Source organism: Cibotium barometz, chromosome 34 (assembly GCF_041138505.1).
Source record: "Cibotium barometz isolate CiBa-2024 chromosome 34, ASM4113850v1, whole genome shotgun sequence".
Taxonomy (NCBI): Eukaryota; Viridiplantae; Streptophyta; class Polypodiopsida; order Cyatheales; family Cibotiaceae; genus Cibotium; species Cibotium barometz.
This window is the reverse complement of record NC_141079.1, coordinates 19,677,719-19,704,565: the sequence shown is the minus strand read 5'-3', so window position 1 is coordinate 19,704,565 and position 26,847 is coordinate 19,677,719. Positions and strand designations below refer to the sequence as shown.

Here is a 26,847-nt window from a genome sequence, read left to right as displayed (position 1 = left end):
GTTCATGTATAGGTAGCCAAGTTTAGTGCTTTCTTAAAGTAGACCATGAGGCCCAAAATAGGCTTCAAATATAAGGCCTATCTCTATGGTACCCTTTCCTCTCTGTTCAGAGGACGGATATGGGGACTAGTATATAGATACAACCAAACTTCCAAGTTCCAAAGTCTATGCTTTACACTCAATCTTATTTTAAAGACATTTTAATTTGGAATCCTTAGAGAATCAAGAGGCTTTCTAATTCTTAAACCTTCAAAAAACTTATCTTACCCAATCAAATGGGTTTTTCTATGAGAAATACACTAAAGGACGGTTTTTTTCTAGCAGTGGCTTCCCACTCACAGTGATCCCGTTTTATAAATAAGTTAATAACTAGAATTATTGCGATCCCTGTGCGGACAGCGTAAGATGCTGGCAAGTATAAAATGCATCTGATCTGAACATCTCAACATTGTGTCTTATCCCAGATATGGCGGATCTGCAGGCTTCTCTGAGCTCCATTGTGCAGCGTCTGGAGGCAGCCGTAAATCGCCTCGAGTCCGTCGAAGGCCGATCGACGACAACGTCCCTTGCCCTTTCGGCCGGTTCCACCGACTCCGCGGGATCGCCTGCGGCGTCCTTGGACGCCTCCGTGGCCGCTTTCGATTCGTTAATCGATTCTGACGTCGGCCGAGTGCTTGCAGCGGCGCAGAAGATCGGCGGCCAGGTACTTCAAGGATCGCAGCTCTTGAAGGAGGCCTTTTCTGTGGAGCGCGGGATCATTTTAGCCATCTCCAAGTGCAAGGTTGGTTACTAGATCGCTTTCTGTGCTTCAGTTAGGGTTTCTTTGGCTACCATTAGGGCTTTTCTGTCTAGCATTGGGTTTCATCGGCTGGATTTTTCCATCTTCACTTGCAATGCCTACTCGCTTTTAGAATTTGATTTTTGATCTAGTTGGAGACCTGCCTGTCAATCCATGTCATTCCCCCCTGTTAGGGTTTTCGGTCATTAATAAGTTGGCATCGGCAATGCTGTTTCATAATATTGAGCTAAGCACGATCGAAGGGTTTGAGGTCCAACTCCACTCTGTGTCATTCAAGATTTAAGCTCATTCTCAGCAATAGATTTACCGGACCAATAGGTAAAAAATAAATCAATCCAAATCTAATAATTTATCTACCTTTTCTCTGGCCAATGACCTATCTTGTTGAATTGGAGATCTACTGCTGCCTGCACACGTCTCTGTGTGTGTGCGCATTTGTGTGTTATCTATTCATTCGAGCTTAAGCACAGTTCACATGGTTGTTACGTGTGTTATTATAGTGTCTTAGCAAAATTGTAGCTGACTGTTTGTGCTAAGTTGCCTTTCTCGTTTTTAGCGCACTTAGAATTTTCAAAAATCTCACATGGTGTATTTGTAAATCTAGGGATTTTAGTGTGAACAAAGTTTTCCCAAAGCACTGAAGATAGCAATAAACAGCACACTCATGGGATAAAGGTTGAGAAGCTGTTCCCAGCACTCCATCATTAGGCCTTGATGGCATGCAATAACCCCCATCCCCATCCCCCTCCCCTCCCCATTTCCCCCGCCCCCCGCCCCCGCCCCCGCCCCCGCCCCTGCCTGGCCTCCCTCCTCCCCCTCCACAAACTCCTTTTCAAGTTGTGAACTGCTGCTTTCTTGTTGCCAAAACGTCTCAGCTCCTATGGCCATTGGTACATGGTGCCTATGTGTCATGCAACCCATGTGAAACTACCCTGTTCGCTAATTGTTTTATTGCCATTCTCCCTCCCTGTGCAAGGCTCGCTGCCACTCACAGCAAGGCCCTTTGATCTTTGCCTATAAAGCGTGAATGGAGTTTGTCCACCACAGCTATGTTATCATTCTAGTACTAAGTGATGGTTCTGGCCTTGGTTTTATGTCCATTTTTGGAGAGTCTGCTGTTTTTCTAACTGATTTGATCTAACTTTCTAAGAAAACTTTAGACACTCGTATTCCCTGTTATGTAATAGAGTGCATTTGTCTATGCAAATGTTCTTTGTGCTTGGAACAATCCTGCTCGGCGTGCTTCACTCTATGGGAATCTAAAACGTATGTTTTCCCTTAATGTTGATCATTTTCCTCATGAGACAAGTGCATTTTCGCTTGGATGGGATTTGTTGTCCTCAGATTTTTGAGCTTTCTTGGGTTTGTGAAATCTTCTCTTATTTCTTTTGGCTTTGTAGTATTTCTCTTGACATGGCCTGAAGCCATTTAAAGGTTAATGGTGTCACTAGGTAGGTGATACCCAGAGATTTGAGCATATATGTAAGTTTAGATTAGTGTTGATATTTTGCATGATAAATTATTTATGGACTGTAGCTCATTAGAGTACAGGATAATATTTGGTTGTAATACAGATGGATAGATCATATAGTGGATTAGTGAGTATCGTTTAGGATTGCCTGTACCAAAGAAAGATATAATGCTTCCACTTCGATTGTTGATCATGGCAATACGATTGGAGAACATCATTTGCTAGTTGCGCTAGTGTGGAGACGTTCGTTGTCCCTAGCTTGCTCGGCTTGCCTCCGCTCAGCTTAGTAGGCCTTCACACACTTTGCCACTTCTCCACTCTTGTTGTAGAGAAAGGTTTCTTGAGCACGAAGATTCAGCAGAGGGCCTTCTTTATAGAGCTTTGCCCATGGCTAGACCTCTTTTTGGTGATAGTGTCAACGATGACCTCAGCTTTGGAAGAGGAGCCGAAGGGCTTTGTAGTTTCCGTGAGGCCGTGCATAGGTGTTGTAGGATGAACATGCTACGTGCATTCTCTGGTGTACCAGATTAGGTATGAAAGCTTGGGATGAGTTTGTCCTCGATCTTAAGCGACGGTTTCTATCGCACCATTACCTTGAGCGACTCAAAGACAAGTTCAGAGGGGTGCATCAAAACACGCAACCAATTGTGCAGTTTGCTAATAAAATTTCGAATCTATGTTTGCAATTCGGCACATCCGACAGGGACAAGAAGGGCAATTTCTTTATGGCCTTGACACGCAAATCCAGGGAGAAGTGCGTGTGTTTTGGCTAGCCACCTTCGAGGATGTACTCTCACTTGTGCAGAGTGTTGAAATGAAGTACAATGGCGGAAAGCCCAAGACTTCCGAGCATTCCACTCCCAAGGCACTCGCCTTGGGGAAAAAAGGCCAGAAAACAAACGGGGTCTTCCCCAGGATAGAGCACGGGAGCCTTTGGCTTCAAGAACTTGACTAATGCGCCCAGGCTTACTCCAGACTAGAAAGCTCAGGCAGGCAAGATCGGTGGGAAACTGAGTGCGAAAGAGGCAGCTCAGTACAAGGAGGGTAGATGTTTCTTTTGTCACACAAAAGGACACACTTCTAAGGATTGTCCAAAGAAGACTACCACTCCACAGATGACCACACCAGTCTCCACGGCTTTCGTGGTGAGGCCAACTCCCACACAGACCCCAGCGGTCGTCCCTAGTTCTTTGGATCCGAGTTCTTCGGTTGGTGCAATTGTTAGCCGGGAGCTCGAAGATAAGCAAAAGGGCGTCCAAGACCAGGAGTATGAGCACAAGAAATTGCTCAAGACCTTTGGCTACATAGGTGGCGAGAGAGTCGTTGTCTTGTTTGACAGCGGTAGCACGGAGGATGTGGTCATGGAACAGGTTGCTCGGTGCGTCCTTTTTTTGGTGACTTTGCTAGACAGCAAGGTAGGATCAAAACGTACGTACAGATCCAATCCGTACCGTACGGGGATCCGTACGTTTTTTTGGGGCGGCGTGCCTGCGTCTTGCGTCTGGACTCTGGAGGCCGTACGACCTCAACCTTCCGGTAAGAGCTAGCCGCCATGCTCTCTCCTCTCTACAGTCGCACTCTCTCTCTTCGCTACTGTTGCCGCCGCCTTCTCCCTGGGCCGCCCCCTGCTCACCGCCGCCTCAGTTCGCCTCTGCCCTCACCGCCCCTGTTCGCTTCGCGCCTCTGTGCGTAGCCGCCCTCTCTGTTCGCCACCACTGGCGCCCAGTACGGCTGGCAATATAACTCACCCACCCTTGCTCAAGCCCCCAAGGCAGCAACATAACTCTCTCTCTCTCTCTCTCTCTCTCTCTCTGAGCCTTAGCCCACCATCTGTGGACGACTCACTTGTGACAATGTGACTTGTCTTAAGTAATAAGTAATAAGTATTAAGTATTAAGTATGATTAACTTATTAAGTATGATTGACGACTTGTGATTCTAATTTCTCACTTTTGAATTAGTAGGTTTGTGACCTTGTTGTGTCTCTATTTCGAAAGTTTTATATGTCAATGTGGACATGGACTGAAATTTTATGTAGGTGGCTGAAATTTCTGAGATTTTATGTATTTTTACCAATGGTACGTATTTTTATGTACCTTAAATTTTTTTCCGTACCAAACAACGTACAGTACATACGGATCCGTACAGTACATAACGTTTGGTACCACCTTGCTAGACAGGAAGGTTGAGAAATTTAGTATAGGAATGACAACGAGTATCAAGTTTGAAGCTCAAGGTACTAAACTAGTGATTCAAGGCATAGAGTTTGCGCGAGACTTTATGGTTGCCTCTCTTGTAGGAGCAGACATAATTCTTTCTATTTGTTATGATTCTTAGTGCTAGGCTTCATTATGGCCGAGTCCGTCCTGTATCTCCGGAAGTACACAGACCTTTGTATGAATGTATGCTCTTATGTGTGTGTGCGTGGGGGGATGTGTGTGTGGAAGCATATATTGATACCAAGTTCTACACCCACTATTGGGCACTAATGACGTTAATGGGGATGTCATAGTATCCAGTCCATACTATGCATGATGGAGTTGATGGTTAATTGTCTTGTGGATGACTACCATGAGGTTATAAATTGCACATTCTTATAAGGTGAATTTGGGCATGTTCTTGGATTCATCTAGGTATATCTTTATGCTGTATTAGCGGACATGTGAATTTCACATTGTGAAGTTTTCGTCCAAGTTGCAGCCAGTTAATATTGTGTTAATTCTTTCTATCTTTAGTGGTGCATATGCTCTATCAACTACCTTTTTGTTGTAATAATTTGCTATGATCCTTAGTGCTAGGCTTCATTATGGCTGAGTCTGCCCTATATCTCTGGAGCTCTGACAGAAACTCAGTACATAGACCTTTGTATGAATGTATACTCTTGTGTGCGTGTGCGTGTGCGTGTGGGAGCATATATTGTTACTAAGTTCTACGCCCACTATTGGGCACTGATGACATTAGTGGGGATGTCGTAGTAGCCAATCCATAGTATGCATGATGGTGTTCATGGTTTATTGTCTTGTGGATGACTACCATGAGGTTATAAATTGCACATTCTTATAAGGTGAATTTGGGCATGTTCTTGGATTCATCTCGGTATATATGATTTTGGAAATTCAATGGTTTCTCCACCCAGACATTGATTGGGACAGGCACACTTTTTGGATTACCCGGAATGTGTTGAAAGCCCCCGTGACCATTAAATGTGAGCCAGGAATCTTGAACTTTCCTCTTATAAGCTACTCGTAGGCTAAACGATAAATCAAGAAAGGTGCACAATGTGCGATGATTTATATCCAGATAGCCTAGACACTGGCATGTGCTTCAGAAAAGTATGAGGCTCTACATTTCATCGGTACAATCTCCCTTCCTAGCTTGCCCTGCCTAGACCAGAGGACCATAAGATATACCTTCTCCCAGGCTTGGATCCCTCAAGCAAGTATGTGTAAAAGGTGGAATACACCAAAATCTGTCCTACACTAAGGACCCAACTCATAAGGAGTTGCATGATCTATCCATGAGGACTATTGCCTATTTATAGGCCTCTTGAACAATGGAAGAGCTGGCCGACTGCTGGTTGGCCAACCGACTGGCAGTTTTCTCCATAAAACTCATCCACGACTTGTACCATGCAGTCGACAGGTCCTTCAAAGTCTTCCAAGTCTTGTTCCAAGTCCAACCCTGGCCACTATTGCACCTCATGCTCCTAAATTCTGGTTTCTAGTCATCTTTTCTGGTTGCCCCTTCTGGATTAGCTTCTGGATATGTCCATGGACAAACTTGCACACGACAGCTGACTATTAGGAGTAACTTCTCGATGCCTCGAATAGATTACATTCTCGAGAGGCTAAATGAGCCAAGGTGTTCTCGAAACTCGATTTGAAGAGTGGGTACCACCAGTTTGGGATTGTTGAGGGGACATCCCGAAGGCAACCTTCCGTACGGAACAAGCTCACTATGAATTTGTGGTCATGCCTTTTGGCTTGACGAATGCCCCAGCCACATTCAACCGCATGATGATGTGGATATTCAGGGACTTAATTGGAAAGTGTTCATATTTTTGGATGACATATTAGTATTTTCAGCTACAGTTGAGCAGCATGACATTAATGTGGAGAAGTCTTGAAGTTGTTGGAAAGTAACGAGCTTTATGTCAATGAGAAGTAAGTCGGAGTTTTGTTTGTTTGAGGTTCACTACCTTGGATACATAATCAGTGTTGAGGGCATTCGACTTGACCTGGTCAAGGTGGCCGAGATTGTCAATTGGGAGATACCACAGATCGCATACGACATCCGATCCTTTGTGGGCATATGTCAAGTATATTCCACCCACATTGGCAGATTTTCTGACCTCTCGGCGGATCTTATAGATCTGCTTAAGAGTGTCAAGACCAGAAGGCAGCGGATCCGAATGACTCTACAAGTGTTGGAGGTCCTTTCTACACTCTACACGCGGGTACCCCGCTGGCACTACAGGCCACCTGTTTGGATTTTCCCCCCTCCTATTGTGCGATATTTGTTAGAAAGTGAAAGCTCCTCGTGGGAAGAAGATAGGGTTGTCACAGTCGTTACCCATTTTTGAAGGACCTTTCCAAGATATATCGAAGGATTTTGTCTCAAACTTATGAAGCAACGTTTGGAAGACCATTCCAGTCACTATGGACCACAACCGCGTCTTGAGTACCTGAAGCGAACAGAATGACTCTTACTAGGAGATTTTGGAATCAGTTAAAGACAAGTTGGCTAAAGCGTAGGAGGCCTACACTCGACAGGCCAATAAAGACCGAAAGGATGTGAAGTTCTTAGAAGAAGATTAGGTTTATCTTTGGATTATAAAGCAAAGATTGAAACAGGTGGGCAAGTGATGCCCAAAGTTATCACTGAGGAGCTTCAGGCCGTTTCCTATAAGAAAAATCAACGAGCTGTCAATGAAGTTGAAGCTACCTCCGAGCTGGACTATGCACGATGTGCTCCATGTCAGTTGGCTAAAACTATATTCAGGTCCAATCCCTTTAGAAGTTAAAGATGAAGCGGAACCAGACATCGTTGACGAAGCAGAGATTGGACTTGAGTTTTCCAATGGGGCTGTTGAGCTCATTTATGCAGACACCTTTGAAGACTCATTAGGATGCGGGATTGCGGATCTTGCGGTTTCTGTAGGGTATGAAGGATCTTGGGCTCTTTTATAACACTGGAGGGGGAATGAAGGACCGAGTCAGTCTCCGAGGCTAGAGTGACTTTGATTGGGAGGAGATCCAGACACGAGGAGATCTACTTCAGGCTACGGCTTTACCCTTGGCTCAAGAGCTATCTCTTTGATCAACAAGAGGTAGCCAACTATTGCCTTGTCTTCTATTGAGGCAAAGTACTGGGCTGCTTGTGGTGCTGCTTGCGAGGTGGTGTGGCTGTGGAGGTTACTTGGTGAGATTGGGTTTCCATAGAAAGAACCCATGGTCATCTAGTGCGACAATCAAAGCTGTATAGCTATTACTTGGAACCTGGTCTTCCATTGTCACGTGCATCCCGCACTTGGATGCCATGTGGACATATCTGAACAATAAGGTGCTAGACCTGGAGTGGAAACTGGTCCCGTGTGAGCCAAGTCCGGGACGAGTCAGCCAAGGCTCCACTCTATGCGTCCGAGGTCAGGTGTGCGTTGTCCTGCACATGAAGCAGTGGCAGTCCGTGCTGTGAGTCTCCTGGGAGTCTCCCTCTTGAATGATGTCAAATGGTATGAGTATCTGGTCTGCGACCAGGTGTTGGACATTTGTGTAGGCATGTAGGTTGCATGTAAAAGGGGCCAGTCCATCAGGACTACCACAGATAAGAGATTAGAGCCTTCCTTAGTAGTGGGCAGGGGGCAGCTTAGAGCCACCCCAAGGGGCCAGGAACTTGGAAGGCCCCATGCTGAGCCCACCAGCCCTAGTGTGGGCTGGGTGGCCAGCTCTATGGGGCCTGACCAGGCAGCTGACAGGGCTATAAGCCCTACCCAGCAGGTCAGCCAGGTGTGGGGGGCAGTCCCACACCCATGCGCAGGGCTGCCCAGCAGCCTAGGCACTGTCCCAGTCATGTGCAGATTTGGCCAAGTCATTTACATAGTGTGAACCAAGTCAAATGCATATTTTAGATATTTTTGCTAGTCGTGAGCATTATAGATGCTGGTCGACTTCAGTAAACTGCCCGACTTCAGTAAACTGCCCGACTGGATGCATGAAGGGGTATAAATACCTCAGTCGTGTATTCAGTCCATCATCTCAAATCTCACAACGGGTGGACATGTTCCAAGGGCCAGGACAGCCAAGAGAGTGCTCCTACCAAGGTGAACATTGCAGGTCAAGATTTCAGTCTTTATTTTCAGATTTTCATCATTCTAATAAAGCAAATACACCATTCATGGTGGGGGCCCTATAGAGGGTATTTGGGACCTAATATTGTGTCCTCTTCTCCCCCCCCCCCCCCCCCCCCCTTCTCTCTCTCTCTCTCTCTCTCTCTCTCTCCGTGAAATGGTGTTTTATATTATATGTAAAAATGTACATCAGCCACATGGCTCACACAGAACCTATGGCCCCAAAAAACCCCCCACAGAAGATCCTCTAAAGGATCATGACCATGCAAACCTGTACACTAATAAGAAAGCGTCCTAGCCAAATAAGCATCCCAGATAAAAGCATCAAAGATGAGCAAGCCGAGCCGCCGTAGACCATAACGAAATAACATCTGCATCCAGTAGCTGAGCTGAGAGAAGAGAAGAAAACTACCAAAGCAGCAAACCGCGGATACGTAGAATGTGCCCATGTATTCCAGACAAGGAATCAAAGATGAACCCATTCCGTGTAGTCCAAATATGCCAAAGTCCTGTCCATCTAAGGAAATGGAATATCACAAGGTGACTGTCCGAAGTAATGACTTGAGGACAAATCCCAAATATCCACTGATGAGCCGAAACAGTAGACCTCTCTACTGCCTCCCAAACGCGAGAGACAAAAGACCAAATCTGACGGGCCACTGGACAACTCATGAACAGATGCATAACTGTTTCAATGCATGTCGTGCAGAAGAAGCAAGAGGCCAATGTAATTTTACGACAGCTGAGCTGATCCCGTGTAGGTAACCCTCCCACCAACATCCTCCAAATGAAAACCTTACCTTGGTAAGGGAGTTTAGACTACCAACCACGCATAAGAGTTTTCTGCCACCATGATTTAGACTTGTGCAATCCCCACACCTTATTGGCCTTGGCTGAAACCCAATCTTTCTTTGATACGAGCTTATGATAGACCTGGTTAGCTGAAAGTGATATCAAGTCACCAGATTTACATAGTGCCCAATCAAGCCAAGGCTGATCTGCATATGGCCGAGGCAATGGAGTAAAAGGCTCAACTGCATGCATGATGTCAACCCATAGTGGCTGAAATGTTCGAGGAACCCTAAAGTGCTGCTGAATACGACGAAACGAATATGGCCTGTCACGACCAGGTATCACAGCATCTCGGATTCTAACCAAGCCTAACCTGACCATGCGGTTGAGTCGTATGCGTGAAGCATCTCTGTCTGGCCAAACAATGACACGCGACTCCACAAATGTTTCGAACTGCAAAGAGTTCAAAAGTAGTCTTTCATGACCAGGATCCCACCGAGCCAATAGTAGAACTTCATGCCAAGAAAGGAGAATATGAGATAAAATGTGATGAGCGAATACGGACAGGATGAGCCGCATTCACAATGTCCCACCATGAAGCCTGCACACGTGTTCGTCCATGTGACAATCCCTCCAACTCAATCAAGTCACGAGCCATGAATACCCAAGGCTGCTCCTGCAAACACATATCCTGAAAAAGCGCCCACCTACGCGCCACCATATGCAAGCGGACATCCAGTAAAGCAGCCCCACCCATTCTTTTGGGCGTCGTAATGTGATTCCAAGCTATCCATGTTTGACCCATAATATTTCCTTGCCTCTTCCACAGCATAAACCGAATGGGAGCAACCAAACGGAGAAGAGATTTGTGCGTCCAAGGTAGCAAAGGCAAAAAATAGGAAATCATGCTAAGCATAATAACCTGAGCTACCTTAACCCTCACGTGCATAGGCCACCCTTGAGCTTTCCAATACACAAATTTATCCGAGATCCGAGCAGAAATCCAAGCAAGAAGCGCTTGGGGGTCCACATCCACACCCACCGGATGTGGATACCCAAGATGACGAACAATGTCTCCTGTATGCACCACACGGCCTTGCCACCCTAATGCCTCAAGATCAAATTCCGTGCATACAATGAGGGCTGATTTTGTTGAATTTATTTTCAGGCCAGAAGCCAATGCAAAATTATTCCAAGCTTCCATTGCTCGATCTATATTGGCTTTTTCGGCCCTGAGAAACATAAAAGTGTCATCTGCAAGGGCTTGAGCAACCAATTGCTTGCCATGAGGGAGATGCAAACCAACCACTTCACCATGCGATGCCATAGCATCTAGGCAAGATAACATAGGATGAGTGGCAATGGCAAAGAAAAGAGGGCTAAGAGAACAGCCCTGCCGGAGAGAACGGGTGAGAGAAATACCATCCGAAAGTCCTCCATTGAGCATAATCCACGTGATAGAGCCAGAGCCAAGTAAATGCACCAAATTAGCCATTTTGGGACCAAAGCCCATGGCTGTCATTAACTGAGAAAGGAAAGACCAGCTGACATGATCAAAAGCTTTTTCAAGATCCAACTGCACCATCACAATCTCTTGCTTCTTTGCCTTGGCATAATCCACTCCAATTTGAACATTAAGAATATTATGCAAAATATTCCTGCCATGCACAAATCCATATTGATATGGATGAATAAGAGTAGGAAGCACCTTCTGCAAGCAATTGGCAAAAATCTTTGTAAAGATTTTATACATGATACCCATAAGTGAGATTGGGCGCCATTGAGCCAAAGAAGTAGGCGAAGGGACCTTGAGCAACAAACGAAGTATGCCCAACTTCCAATCGGCAGGCATATATTCCTCATCCCAAACCCTTTGACAAATAAGCGTCAAAGGCTCTGCAAGCTGATCAACATATTTTCGAAAAAACTCATTTGTCAAACCATCCCAACCAGGGCTCTTTCCCATGGGAAGTTTGGAGAGAACAGCTTCCACTTCCCCTTGAGAAACAGGAGCATCAAGCTGAACCGCCACATCAGGGTCAACTTGATATCGTACTTCAGCAAACAATGACTCCCTTGCAGCTAGGACAGCCGGCGAGACATCCTCTCGAGGGGCAAGCAAATCTTCATAAAACCTGATGCAATGCTGAATAACCTCAGAAGGTTGAGTAACAAGGTTGCCTTGGGCATCCATCAGCCTAACAATATTCTCACGCATATGTTTTTGATGCAACTTATCATAGAAGCGATGAGATTGACAGTTAGAATCCCGCAAAGCATCAAGACGTGCAAGTAGTTTAAAGCGAACATATTGTGCTTCCTGCATCCTAGATAACTCCTTTTTCAGCCATTCTATGGCATCCACAACTTCAGCATCCATAGAGTCAGTAAACATGAACGCCTGCAAGCCCTTTAAAAGCAACTCAAGAAGAGCCACATGCTGTTTTTGTATAGATGCATTAGCAAGACCATAATGCCGCGCCAATTTTCGAGTGTTGGTAAGGAACACTGGCCAAGCATGATAATCAGCCATGGACACTCTTGTGGAGAAATGTTGTATCAACTGACGCATATAAACATCAAAAACTTCATGCTCCAAAAAAGTGTGATTTAAGCGCAAAGGCAATCGTCCCAACAAGCCTTTATATGCATCCACAGGATGATAGACCATTTCAAACACAAGCGACCAATGATCCGACAAAACCTGTTGCTGATCAACCATCATAGTAAGAACCTCTGGCAAAAAGAGATCTTGATGTAAAATATACATCCTATCCAATCTAGCATAAGTGCCCCGAAACTGTTGTGAGGCATAAGTGTAACCCCTTTCATCTGGATGCAACCAAGACCACATGTCTTGTTTTAGCGACCTTGCTGCAAAAGCTTCCCATGCCATTCTCTCCGGGCCATCCATTACAGAATGAGGCGACGTGGCTTGCTCCCCGGAGACACACATATTAAAGTCTCCCATCACAAAGCCAGGATGAGAGATTGAAAGAGCACACAAGTCATTCCACAGCAAACGGCGTGCACGAGCATTATTTGGAGCATACACCCCTAATAACCATAAAGGCGTATCATCCCAAACAATCTGTATCACTAGAAATCTTCCATGAACATCTTGAATCACAAGAGAAGGCTGAAACTGCGAACGAACAGCAAGCATAACACCTGACTGGGAAGCAGGATGTCCGCTGTAGAAAACATGAAACCCCTTATATACATAGGCTTTGCCAGCCAACTTATGCTCCTTATGTTCAACTGCACACAAAACATCCCAACCATGATAAAAAGTTGTACGCCAAAGCCTGAACTGCTTTTGGTGCGAAGAAATACCCTTTACATTCCATTGCACAATTTTCATAAGCCTTCCCAGAAAAGGAATCAACAAGGCCGTGTACTAGGCCCAGGACAATCTGCCAAATCACGAACCTTTTGAAGCATTGCATTTTTAGACGTGGTATTTGTGATCTCAGACTGCCCTTGGAGTTCTCGAGCACGTGCCAAAGGGTAATGACCATCCCATGGCGAGATGACCTCACCCTTCGAACCAAACATAAGAGGCAATTGTTGTTGTGCTTCTTTTGTTAGGCGACTTCTAATAGGATAGCGTTCTACTCTATCCACCGCAAGAGCCCTTGAACCCTGAGAAAATTGGCCTCCCGGCCTCTCAATCCTGGTCTGTTGCTGGGCACCTGAACCCAAAGGGCGACGAGCATATGTATGTAAGGGCCCCTGATGAGTACGCAAAGGCCCCCGCCAAACAGCATCTGAGAAATCCCCCCGCGGGGCAACAAATCGTGTCTTTTTACCACGTACTTCCACCCATGGCTGCTCAACCTCATTCTGAACATCCACATGTACATCCATGTGCTGGGCATCATGTAAAGGAGCATCATGCTCATCTTCCACGGGCAACTGCCCATCAACAATATCCTTGGTAGCAACAACTTGTTCTTTCTTAGGACATTCGGAGACAAAGTGGCCCATCTTACCACATTTGAAACAGTGGCCAGCAAATGTATCCCACCTCAATTCATACATTAAAGGTTGCAGCCCAGCCATATTGACACGCAAATGTGTCGGCCTAGGTCTCCCAGTATCCCATAACATGCATAGACGATTTCGGTTTCTAGATGTCATTCAAGGCACCACCAAGACATCACCGATACATCGCATGAGATCTGGTAAAACACGCCAAAACATTGGTGGGAATTGTTTCACTTCAACCCAAACTGGGCAAGCCTGGCGCAACATATCTTGGTACTCTGCCATAGGCTTCCATGAAACCACATGAACCAACTGCCCATCCAAAAAGAGTGGCACCTACTCCAAGACTGTCCTACGGGCTTCTGAAGTGCGAAAAAGTATTTCATAAAAGCCTCTCGGACCATCATAAATCTCCTCAAGTGCCTCAGGCGACACCAAGCGGCCCAACCATGCTCTAAGACGAGGCAGCAACGGAATACGCCCAGTAAAGAAGAAGATAGCAGCACGATCATGAAAATCTGCTAGCTGTTGTAGCAACAAAGGAGTCTCCATGCATACATCAGCCACACCATCATTATCTACTGCAGCCATTCTCTCTCTCTCTCTCTCTCTCTCTCTGTTTATTTTTTGCACACCTACTTCAGTTTTGTGCGTTATATTCGTCGTGGAAGATTGCCGAATTCTGAGCATTGAAGTTACCGATTTGAGCACGAAGCTTCCGCATGTTACATTCATGCCCAGACCAAGCACATAGAGATACAATCACTTTGTTCGTAGAAGGTTTTGGTTGGTGACATCTTGCTTATCTTTTGATCGACAGAGGACAATGCGGCAGACCTCTTCACGAAGCCTTTGAGCCAACTGAGGGACTGAAGAAGATGAGACAGCAGTTATCGATGAGATAGAAGCTGTCTGAGCATAAATCAATGCTCCTTCTGCTCCCTTGCACATAGCTCGTCGGGCCTGGAGATGAGAAACCATAGGAATGCCAAGAATGCTCCTATCCCCCCGAATCATGATAGGCTCAGGAAAACCTTTAGAGATAATAAAGGTGTCCTGCCCCCGATTGGAAATAGGTTCATACTGACGAAACCACTGGATTTCTAAGATCATGTCACATCCCAAAAGAGGAGAGACAATGAAATCTCGCTGGAATGAGGCCTTTTGAACTTGAAAAGAAAACTGTTGTGCCTGTTCAGATATGTGGGTGCGGAGACCAGGTGTAAACCCGTCTACCTCCAAATGATAGGCCACTAAGGTACAGCTCATGTTGGTAGCCAACCGGGGAGAGATGGCGTTCTCAGAACTGCCCATGTCAAAAAGGATGATGAACTGTCGGTCCTTGGCAGAGCCATAAGCTTGGATTAGGCTTTTCTGTGTGGTTGTTGCCTCACCCTCCTGCTTAGCATCAAGTACCATGGATGGCATGGAATGCATAGAAGGTAAGATGTGAACCGCATTGGTGGTAGCAGGCGGGTCTGGAGGAGCGGGGGATACTGTGGCAAGTGTGGCAGAAGGCTCTTTGGAGGCTTGCTCCGCTTGCCTTTTTGGACACCTTCTTACCATGCCCAATGGTATGACAGAAAAAACATCGGTTTTCTGACTGATACTGTCTTTGCTTCTCTGGAGGAAGATAGCCTCCAATGATGCCTGCTTGAGCCTTTTCCTCAGGGGTCTTCTTAGGCTTGGATTCCTTACCCTCTGAACTAGAGCTAGGACTGGTGTCTGTCTTAGTGCCTTTAGAAGACGAATTACCCTTCCCCTGTTGGGGTTTGGTACTGGACTGTGATGACTGCTTGGGCTTGCCTTCGTTCATCTTTATTTCTTCATTTTGAGCGAGAGTCAAAGCCCGGTCATATGTACTTGGTTCAAAGTTACGAACTGTGAACCGAATGTTAAGAGTCCAATCCACGAATGAATTGCTCCATCTTAGCCTGCGTAGATAATCCTAACTGCTGTGCTAAAGTAATAATCTTACCGGAAAACTGAAGCACTGGGGATCGGTTCTGTCTGAGTCCATAGAACTCATCTTTCAGACCGGTCATGTACTGGGGTAGGAGAAATCTGGTCTTCAAGTCATGGACAAAGATGTCCCAGTCAAAGGCTATGACACCTGTGGCTTGGTCTGTATGAACACTAGACTAGTGCTACCACCAAGTGATTGCCATCACCAGTGAGATGGGGAGCCGCTAAGTGGACTTTATCCTGTGGGTTTGTGATCCTAGCTAATGGAAAATGAGCATTAAATTGATGAATGATCACACTTACCATCATAATTACTGAAGTTTGGTTGACTGCGAATGACGATGGTTGATGCTGTTGCGGACTGTAGGGGCTGGTGACACCTATGATTGGGGAGACTAAGGAGAGCTGCTGATACCTCAAGTGTATGGCCTCCTTTTCCCGTTGGTGCTCGAGTAACATACGTTCTCGATCAAGCTCACGTTGGTGTTCCCGAGCGGCGAGTTCAACCTGACGCCGGTCTTCGTCGATCCTGTGTTGGGCTTCCTCATAGTCTCGTCTTTGTGCTTTTTCTTCTTTCCTTCGGGTCTCATCCTCTCTCCTTTGTTTTTCCAGCTGAAAGAAGAGGGAGATGTAGTATGGTGCTGTTGGAGGCGGAGGAGGACGTGTTGTTGCTGCCTCCAAGAGTTGGAGACGCTCCATGAGCAGCTGGTTATGAGCTCTAAGAAGAGCTATGGTGTCTGTTGTGGGCGGAAGAACATGGTCTCCTTCGGGGGAGACGTCTTCCGGCTGATGAGTACTCTTTTCTGTAGACATGATGTTGAAGTCGGTGGTCGTGCCGGAACGCAATCTAACCATCCAAGGATGCCCCCACGCTAGGATACAGTGTGTGTGGACAATCTGAATCTGATACCAATGTAATATACAGCAAAAGTCTTTGTATTGGAAGATCCTGTCACGCAAATGCTCAGACTGTCTTCTGTATCCTGAGTTTCGTGAGTTTAGCAATCCACTTTAATACTTCAAACTTTAAAGAGATATGAGAACTGTACACCAGATTGGGTCCCAAGTTACCCACTGAAGGGCCCCCTATCCCGATAACGAGATAGTATTTGCTTCATTAATTTAGAGAGAATGACTGTGGACTGTAGATAAGCCAAACGCAAGATCTCGGAGGATCGGAAGCCTGGTTGAACTGTACACGGCTGTAGAAACACCTCAATGAACTAATCTCGAGCCTATGCACTCTTCCCAAGGGCATGAGGAAGGGCTGCACACCTGTGGCAGAAAGGACTGCAGTGGACTGTTCTAAGCTATCTAACTATGCTGTAAATGCTTATGAATGATATGTTACCTTCACCAGATGACTGTTGCATGTATGGATGATGCACAGAGGGCGGGGTACTGCTGTAGAACTGATGCTGGACTGAAAACGCAGGCTGGTCTGGACTGAACTGAAGCCGACTCTGATCTGTGCAGAAACGCAGGTATGTATGCTGTTCTGGGGCCTGAAAAGGGGCTGAATGCAGGCGCCTATGGACTGTATGCTGTGCCTAGGTCTGCAAGGGCCTGAATGAACTGCTGAACTGCTGTATAAGCCTGCTGATGTGCTGCGTTAAGCTGCAGGGGACTGATTGAAGCAAAACGCAAGCTCTAGAAGGGGTGGGATTAGTCTAGGTTGAAGGCGGGGAATGCTCCTAATGCTGAGGATGAAGGCGCCTAGACTGAATGAAGAACTAAGCCCTATGCAAGCCTATTTAGTAGATAGGGGTTGGTCAAGTTGGCTGGTCATAATTTAATAAACTTTATGTTTATAAATGGCATTAAATGCTAAATAAATACCATAAAATATGGAAAAAATACCAGATAAATCCTAGTAAATTCCCTAAGGCTTTTGGGATGATGTTCTAAATGATGCACATGCATATGAATGCATATTATGTAGGATGCAGAGTGCTTTCTAATGCAAACCCTTAGGCTTCTACTGACTCTACATGCATGAATGATTCTCTCCAAGTGGGTTAAGGGATTTGATTGACTAACTGACTGACCCGCTAAGGTTGAGGAATGACCTACGTAGCTTGGGCCTGACTTATCCTGGACTGAGGATGTACAATGGGGTCATGGCGTACGACAAATATCATCCTACTGGGTTCTAATAATGTACAAATGTTGCAATGCTAATGATGAGCCAGTTTGTCACCATGCACTGAGTGCAGAGTGCATGCGACAGTTTCCCCAAGGGCTCAAACAAGCCACGTCCACTAGAAGAAGAAAAATTACTTGCACCTATCTTGCTAAGCCTTAGATAAAAGCCAAAGCTCTTATACTAATGTTACGTGCTGTATGTTGTAATAGCATTAACGATGACTAAGGCGTGCATTAATTACGCACAAGAGAATGATGAGGAATCTGCCATGGAGCTTAAGTGGCTCCAATTGGAATTCGAGGCTGACTGACAGCAGAGGCAACGTGAAGGCAATGAAGCTAAATTTTTGAAAGAGGAGTGCCTTAGAGCTGACGGTGGTGAGGATTGCCAAGGAGGAACACCAAAGGGATAAAGAATCCCAATGCAAAACGGAGGAGGAAGACCACTTCCGCTATGACCGACATTGTTTCGAATATGTTCGTTGCCAAAGGGAGTTCCGCTATGACCGACATTGTTTCAAATACGTTCGTTGCCAAAGGGAGTTCCTCACCATCCTCCATCAAATTTGACAAACCTCCTTCTTGACCGTTGCAACTGACAATCTATTAGAGAAGATTCATTTTAGTGAGTATGATGGTATATTGATCCGAACAATCTTCTTCCATGATTGATTACTTTATTGCTTCTTTTTCTGACATTCCAAGGTGTGATCGAGGTGATACTGACCTCCTTTCATTTGAGAGGGACAGGGGAATCATGTAGCTGGTCGGATGATTGGGCTTGGGAGCACACGGATCCCATCTCTAGTATTGCACATTACCAATGAGATGTGTTTTAGGCTTCTCTCTAAACACTGTTCCTCCCATCATCATATTTGACTATCTAAAGGAAGAGTTTCAAGATTTGTGTTAGTCCTTGCAACTTGTACTTGCATATGCCAATAAGGTCACTCAGTTGGCCTCATAGTTACCTAAATTCGACAAGGAGAGGTTGGTTACTCTCCTTCATGGATTGGACCATCAACTCAAGTGGGATGTCTAGAGTTGTTCTCCCTAGGCATTTGCAAATGCATTCTCATTGGTGGTGAAATATAACCATGGCAAGCCCAAGACCACCCAAGCTAATAGGTCTAACCAAACCCATTCCTTTGAAGCTTTTAGCTCCAAGTCCATGGAAGTGACCAAGTCAACCATGATCCCATACCAAGAAGCATAGGAAGGCGTAACAAGGAGTCCTCTTGTTCAAAACCAAATTGCAACAGTATCATGAAGAAAATCAATACTATTTATGCCATATGATTAGACACAATAAACAATTATTCCCCAAACGATAGCGAGTTAACCTTAGTTCAGCCTTTACCGCCTCTTCCACAGCCATGGTTATACATCAGTCTTGTCCAGTAAGTCTTCCACCACCAGCTCCATTTGTAGGAACAATCACGAGCAAGGAGTTGGAAGCTACGTAGGAGGAGGCTCCCCCAAGTGCTTTAAGCCAAGTAGAAGGGGAACTCCACATTGGAATTCGAAGATGCGCAAGATGAATTACCAAAACTACTCAAGTATCGTGGTCACATCAAAGACCGACAAGTCGTAGTCGTGTTTGATTGCGGCATTATAGAGGATGTTATCTCCGGGCGAGTTGCGAGCAAGCTCACTTAGAATTGGCTCCAACAGAGAAGTCCGTAGTCACATTTGGCATAGGTACAAGTCTTAGAGCTCAGTCAGCGGCATGTAGTACCAAGTTAGTGATCTAACAAGTGGAATTTGTGTGTGATTTAGTAGTCACACCCTTAACATTTGCACATGTGATTTTAGGCATGAGGTAGTTTCATAGGCAATTGACTAAAGCATGGCATATGTTGATCATAACAAATAATGTTCTTGATTCAGTCATCATCATAAGAAAAACTAATTGTGTGACTTTGTACGCAAAAATTTATAATGATGTAATGATCAAGTTTCTGCTTGTTCTTCTGTTGTATGTGCAGCAACCAGATGCTACTGAGTTGCAAAAACTGCTTAAGCCACTTGGGGATGCACTCACCAAAGGGTCAGCATTGACAGACGGCAAAAGAACCGATGCATACAACCATTTGAAAGTTATCGCAGAAAGCCTGTCAGCCCTTACGTGGGTTGCTTTCACTGGAAAAGACTCTGGTAAGTTTCTTACCCAAGCCATCATAATACAGTATATGGATGTCAATCGTCTGCTATTGTGTCCAACTATCGGGGGACTGGTTGCATGGGTTTTTAGGAATGAGTTTTCCTGCAACACATGTGGAAGAGTCTTGGCAATCAGCTGAATTTTACAACAATAAGGTGAGTATTCCAAACATACTTGGCAATTGTGACTGAAAAAATGTAGATGTGCCTCAGTTTTACTTCTGGATATTTATGAACAGGTTCTTGTTGAGTATCGGAACAAGGACACGAATCATGTGGAGTGGGCGAAGTCGATTAAGGAGCTATACTTGCCGGGTTTGAGAGATTATGTAAAGAAGTTCCATTTAACAGGACCTGTGTGGAATTCGAAAGGTGTTGGCTGCAGTGAGTTGTTGGTCTCTAGTACTAGGTCAGCTTCTGGGCCTGCTGGTAGGGCTCCTCCACCCCCCCCACCAAGGGCGCCACCTCCACCGCCTATGGGTGCTCCTCCTTCAGCAGATCTTTCTGGGGATTCAAGACAAGGAATGAATGCCGTTTTTAAAGAAATTAGCAAAGGAGAGGGAGTAACTTCAGGTGTGCGATTCAAATGAAGAGTGTAAGTGTTTTTTCTTTTTAATTTTGGGTAAAACTTTTATTGGGGTTTTGCCTTGATTATGAATGTTGCAGGACTGCGAAAGGTCACTGCTGACATGAAGACCAAGAATCGCATTGACAAGACGGGGGCTGTTCCAGCTGCTGCCAGCTCAAGGGGAGCCAATGATAGCAACACTGCTGCAGCTGCCACTGGCATCAAAGCGGCGCCTCCTAAATTCGAGTTGCAAATGGATCGCAAGTGAGCACTCATCTCAAATCACTTTATGGGGTTTGTTAGCAGTCATCTCCAGTTTGTACCATATCACTCAGTGAGGGCCTCTGTTGTGAGTGTGCCCGCCCAGGAGTTCTCTCCATTTTTCCCCATTTTGTCTGTGTTCTTCCCTGTTTTTTGGTCGTGGGGCTGTCTGGGTCTGGCCGACTCCAATTTTTGTCTTGGCCAACTTATATACTGCTGGCTGACTGGGTTTTTCTCAGTCGTGGGCATATCTGGGGGCTGTTGGCCCAGTTGCTACTGGCCGACTGCATGCCCTGGATAGTATATATGCTGGCTGCCCCCACACACCAGTTTTTTGTACCGGATCTTGTGTATATAGCAGAGTTTATACAGCTTCTCTCTCTCTACACTTCTGCGTTTTCTTTCTCACAGCAGTTGTCTCATTTTCCGCTGTGCATTCCGACATGGTATCAGAGCCCTAGGTGGCTTGAAGCTTGGAGACAGTGAGAGCCTGAGGGTTTGTTGTTTTTTTGGTGCTGATTGAAGATTTCTTGGGCAGTTTGGGACTTGGAGAACGGGTAGAAGGCGGCCATCACTGTTGGACAGCCACCTTGCATGGTGTTTGCAGCCTCTTCTTCATTTTTTTCCCACCCACGCTCCCTTCACAAGACCTTGTGAACCCTTGATGGCAGATTTAATTGAGATGGCTGAGAAGCATGTGAAGATCCCCACTCTTCCCACATTCTCGGTGGATCGACAATTGGACGGGACCAACTATGGCATCTGGAAGGTGATGATGGAGTTTGTCTTGGAGTCTTATGACTTGGCTGATTTCATTGTGGTTGGTGTTCCACGGCCAGAGTTGGAGGACTGGGAGCTTTTACCGTCTACTAGGAAAGAACGGGAGGCTCGGACACAGTTATGGGATGGTGTCAATACCCGTGTGCGTTCTTTCATCTTTCTTAATTGCACATCCTAGGTGATTAATCATATCAAACACATGACGTTGGCCCGAGGGATTTGCCCGAGGGATTTGGCAGCATTATAACAGGGTATCACCCATGAAGCGGATTTCCTTGGAATTGCAGATGCGAGTGATGAATCCTGCAAAGTCTTCGACGATGCGGGAGTACATCAACAAACTCCAGGCTCATCAGTGTCAAATCCCCACGGATCTCCTCGCGATCGTTCTTGGTACGAGACTCGAATCCTGCAAACAAACGAACAAACAACAAGGGGGTGCAGGCGTGACTCACCTCCCAACCATGACAGTCGTGGGCGAGCCCACAGTCTTGGCTGTGCCCACCGAGCCACGAGCTGAGCTAACTAGATTGACGTACCGACGAATCTCCTCCTCGTGACGTCCCATACCGCTACGAAGCTGCCCTCGTGGGCCTCGAGATTGCTGCCGGCCTCGGCTCCATAAAACAGGTGCACGTCTACACTAGATCCAGGCTCCAAGACCATAGAGCTCTCACAAACTCGCGAGACTCTCTATGTCCCAATAACTAACCTTGGCCACCCTTTTATAGGCTCTTGGCCGGTCATCGAGCGTCCACACTTGGGCGCCCGCCCGTGCATACTTGGGTGCCCGCCCGTTAGTCTATCCCTAACTCAGCTCGTCAATCAGCTTGCCTAGCTCCAAGCTTTCCCAAGCCTCGAAACTAGTCTTGCATACGTGTAGCACACGGTAGATACACACTGTGCACATGACATACTCCCCTTCCTCTAAGAGCTCACTCCTGAGCTCACTAAAAAGCCAGGGTAATCTCTCTGAAGAGTAGTTAATGTCTCCCATGTAGCGTCCTCCTCAACACGATCCTTTCACTTGATCTTGTATTCCGTGATAAGCGTATTACGCAATCTTCTTTCACGAAATCCAAGAATCTTTTCTGGTTCGTGCGGAACAAATGTCATGGCCTCGAGATTGCTGCTGGCCTCGGCTGCATAAAGCAGGTGCACGTCTGCACTAGATCTAGGCTCCAAGACCATAGAGCTCTCACAAACTCGCGAGACTCTCTATGTCCCAATAACTAACCTTGGCCACCCTTTTATAGGCTCTTGGCCGTTCATCGGGCGTCCACACTTGGGCGCCCGCCCGTCCATACCTGGGTGCCCGTCCGTTAGTCTATCCCTAACTCAGCACGTCAATCAGCCTGCCTAGCTCCAAGCTTCCCCAAGCCTCGAAACTAATCTTGCGTGCGTGTAGCACACACTGTGCACATGACATTCAACAGGAGGTTCTTTAGGCCAGGAAGGAGATATCTTTAGAGGATATGGCCATCACTTTGCTGTCTCATCTGACCTCGCAGTATTCAGCTTTCTATTCCTCTTTAATCACCAGTGGGAGGCTCAACACCATCACATGGGAGGAGCTTGTGCCTATGGTTTTGGACTAGGAAGAGCGTTTTACGAACCCTCCGTAGGGCGGAGGTTCTAAGGCCTTGACTGGCTAGCGGTCGAAAGGTCGCCACAACAATAAGAGCAAAGGGAAGTCTTCATTGGAGAAGTCTTCTCAGAAGAAGCTTGACTCAGAGCGTGATGCTTTGAAGGTCGAGTGGACTTGTAACCATTGTGGCCAGAAGGGGTGATCACTATTGGAGGAAGTGTCCTCAGCGGAGTATCAAGAAGAGTGCCGATTCTTCAGCTACAACTGCAAAAAGTCCAACTTTTGTGCACTTGGAGATTATGGACACAGATGCTTCATCTTCTTCGAGTAGGGAGGCAGTTGGTCTCACCACTAGGGATACTCGGGAGTGGATTCTCGATAGTGGTGCTTCCAGACACATGACTCCTTCTCGAGAGTTATTACAGGATCTTCGCCGACAGACAGATCGCATCTTCATTGGTGACAATTCCGAGATTATTCTCGATAGCAAAGGGGGGAAGCATTCCTCTCGGGTTCTTTATGTTCGAGCTCTTGGTTTTCATCTTTTGTCAATGCATGAGGTTAACAAGGTTGGCATTCGGGTGGAGTTTGATGAGCATTATGTTGCTCTCTGGGACAAAGCAATAGGCCAAGTTGTTTGGGAAGGCAGATTGAAGAATGGGATTTACAAACTCTCAGCACTCTCTTCTCTGACAGGTACTTAGCTTGGGGATTTGTGGCATTTCCGTTTTGGCCACTTGAATGTGGATGCATTGCAGCGGGCTTTCCGGGACCAAATGGTGGATGGCTTGCCAGATGTTGGCAGTAGGCAGGGACACTGTAGTTTTTGCATTCGTGGTTGGTAAGCAGCACAGGAAATCTTTTCCGAAGCAAACTACTAGGCGAGCTTTGAAACCTTTGGAGTTGGTACACACTGACTTGTGTGGACCTATGCAGACCCCATCCTTGGGAGGTTCTTTGTATTTTATGTTGTTTGTGGATGTTTAAACTTTATAGCAGGTTTACTTTCTTTCCCAGAAGAACCAAGCCTTTGCTCGGTTCAAGGAGTGGCATGTTATAGTGCAGGAGTCGTCTGGATTGCAGGTGAAGACTCTTCGGGTTGACAAAGGAGAGGAGTTCTCTTCTAATGCTTTTGTGCAGTTTTGTGCGGAACATGGCATTAAGTGGGAGCTGGCCAATACTGGTTTGCCTTCAGAGAATGGAGTAGTTGAGCGAAAGAATCGGACTGTGGTGGAGATGGCGAGGACGATGCTAGAGCATCGTGATCTTCCTCATCCACTTTGGGGAGAGGTTGTGGCTACGGCTGTCCATACTCTCAACCGATCTTCAACGACTTCAGTACCAAAGATGACTTCATATGAGGCTTATTTGGCAGGAGACCAGATGTCTCCCATTTCCGTGTGTTTGGGAGTGATGCCAATGTTCACATTCCAAAGAAGCAGAGGGGGAAGCTTGACTCGAAGTTCTAGAAGCTTGTATTTGTGGAATATAACTCTCTTTCCAAAGGCTACAGGTTATATGACCCAGAGCGGAACAAGGTTGTTGTCAGCAAGGATGTTGTCTTTGATGAGCATGTTCCAGCTTCCACTGTTGATGAGCCACCATTTCTTGGAGAACCAGATGAGTCTGAGGATGACTCCTAAGCTATTGTTCCGGCTAGACAGCCTTAGTCAGTTGTAGAGATTGAGTCCGAGGCTGGAGATGAGCCCCAACAGTAGTAGGAGGCTCCGCGTTCTGTTCAAGTGCGAAAGTGGTGGTTAGACACCATTCGGGAGTCAGGTGTTACGGGGTATCCCTTCAAGTGGACCATAGAGGATGGACCTCGAAGATTGCATAGAGTTCGTGATAAAAGTCAATTAGAGGAGTTGTTACAGGTGAACTATGCTTTGATGTCTTGTGTTATTCGGGACAAAGAGTCCACTTCCGTTAAGGAAGCTCTTTTCTAGGAGACATGGAGGAAAGCCATGCAAGAGGAACTGGAAGCCATTGAGAAGAATAACACTCGGGAGCTGGTTCCGAGGCCATCAAAACGGTCTATCATTGGTGTCAAGTGGGTTTATAAGACCGAGTATACGTCTATGGGTCAGTGGACAAGCACAAGGCCAGACTTGTGGCTAAGGGCTATGCTTAGCGGCTTGGCATCAACTATGAGGATACCTTTGTACCGACAGCGAGGATGACCACGATTCGGACAGTTCTTGCTCTTGCCTCTTCTTAGTGGTGCTGGTGTATTAGATGGATGTAAAATCTGCATTCCTTAATGGTGACTTGCAGGAGGAGGTGTATGTTGAGCAACCTCCAAGCTTTGAGGTTCCGGGATCAAAGGGGATGGTTTACAGGTTACGGAAGGCCTTGTATGGTCTTAAGCAAGCTCCCAGGGCTTGGAATTAGAAGATTGATTCCTTCTTTCTACGGACAGGTTTTCAGAGATCAGTTGCGGATCCTAACTTGTATCTCTTTCGAGAACGCGGTATGGTCACGTTGATTATCCTTTATGTGGATGATCTCATTCTCATTGGCGGTCATGTGCAGTATATAGCTGCGACGAAGGCTACCTTATCAAAGGAGTTTGAGATGACCGACTTAGGCTTACTCCATTTCCTTTTGGGATTGGAGATTTGGCAGACCCAGAGGGGGTTCTTTGTTTCTCAACAATGATATGTTCATGAGTTGCTGGAGACCTTTGGGATGGAGAATTACAAGCCTATTTCTTCATCGATGGACCCGAACAGGTTGATGCCTCCTTGTATCAAAAGCTTGTTGGTTCATTGATTTGGTTGCTGAACACTTGATTGGACTTGAGCTTTCTCGGGGGCTGTTGAGCTTATTCACGCAGACACCTTTGAAGACTCATTGGGACGCAGGATTGCGGATCTTGCGGTATCTGCAAGGTACGAAGGATCTTGGACTCTTCTATGACACTAGAGGGGGAACGATGGAAAGAGTTAGACTCCAAGGTTGGAGTGACTCAGATTGGGGAGGAGATCCAGACACCAGGAGATCTACATCAGGCTATGGATTTACCCTTGGCTCAGAGCTATTTCTTAGAGCAGCAAGAGGTAGCCAACTATTGCCTTGTCTTCTACAGAGGCAGAGTACCGGGCTGCTTATGCTGCTGCTTGTGAGGTTGTGTGGTTGCAGAGGTTACTTGGCAAGATTGGGTTTCCACATAAGGAACCCACGGTCATCCAGTGCGATAACCAGAGCTGAATAGCTCCCGGTCTTCCATGCCCAGACCAAGCACATAGAGATACAATATCACTTTGTTCGTGAGAAGATTTTGGTTGGTGACATCTTGCTTGTTTATTGTTCAACGGAGGACAATGCGGCGGACCTCTTCTCAAAGTCTCTACCTTAGGCGATGCTCCGGCAGCACTCCAGCTCACTGGGATTGGTTCCACATCTAGGAGCTAAGAGGGGGTGTTAGCAGTCATCTCCTGTCTGTACCATATCACTCACTGAGGGCCTCTGTTGCGGGTGCCCCCGCCCAGGAGTTCTCTCCATTTTTCCCCATTTTTTCCATGTTCTTCCCTATTTTTTGGTCATGGGGCTGTTTGGTTCTGGCTGACTTGTCTCTGTGCTAGCCGACTCCAGTTTTTGTCTTGGCCGATTGATTTATTGGTGGCCGACTGGGTTTTTCTCAATCGTGGTCATATCTGGGGGTTGTCGGCCCCCGACTGCATGCCCTAGATAGTATTATATACTGGCTGCCCCCCCACACTAGTTTTTTGTACCGGATCTTGTGTATATAGCAGAGTTTATACATCTGTGTTTTCTTTCTCACAGCAGTTGTCTCATTTTCCGTTGTGCATTCCAATAGTTTTACCCAAACTTTCTCTTCTTTACCTCTTTATCAAATCTTCATGAAGGGAATCAACTCCAACGATTACTTCCAAAAATTTGATATTTATAAAGTGATTTATTTCCCCCCTTTTTTGACCCAACCAATCCCTTTTTTTTGCGTATGTTTTGGGCGAAAT

The 26,847-nt window shown here is 46.2% G+C and overlaps 1 protein-coding gene across 1 annotated transcript in view; it reads left to right on the top strand.

Moving 5' to 3' along the window:
- The first annotated feature begins 382 nt into the window (after positions 1 to 382).
- The window catches only part of LOC147618763 (cyclase-associated protein 1-like), a 34,527-nt gene continuing 8,062 nt past the window's right edge, over positions 383 to 26,847 (top strand). The window contains exons 1-5 of the mRNA XM_086773802.1: positions 383 to 781; positions 19,496 to 19,664; positions 19,762 to 19,826; positions 19,910 to 20,243; positions 20,337 to 20,502. Coding sequence (XP_086629928.1) covers positions 467 to 781; positions 19,496 to 19,664; positions 19,762 to 19,826; positions 19,910 to 20,243; positions 20,337 to 20,502 — 1,049 coding nt within the window. The 5' untranslated portion in view covers positions 383 to 466. The remainder of the gene's footprint in view (positions 782 to 19,495; positions 19,665 to 19,761; positions 19,827 to 19,909; positions 20,244 to 20,336; positions 20,503 to 26,847) is intronic.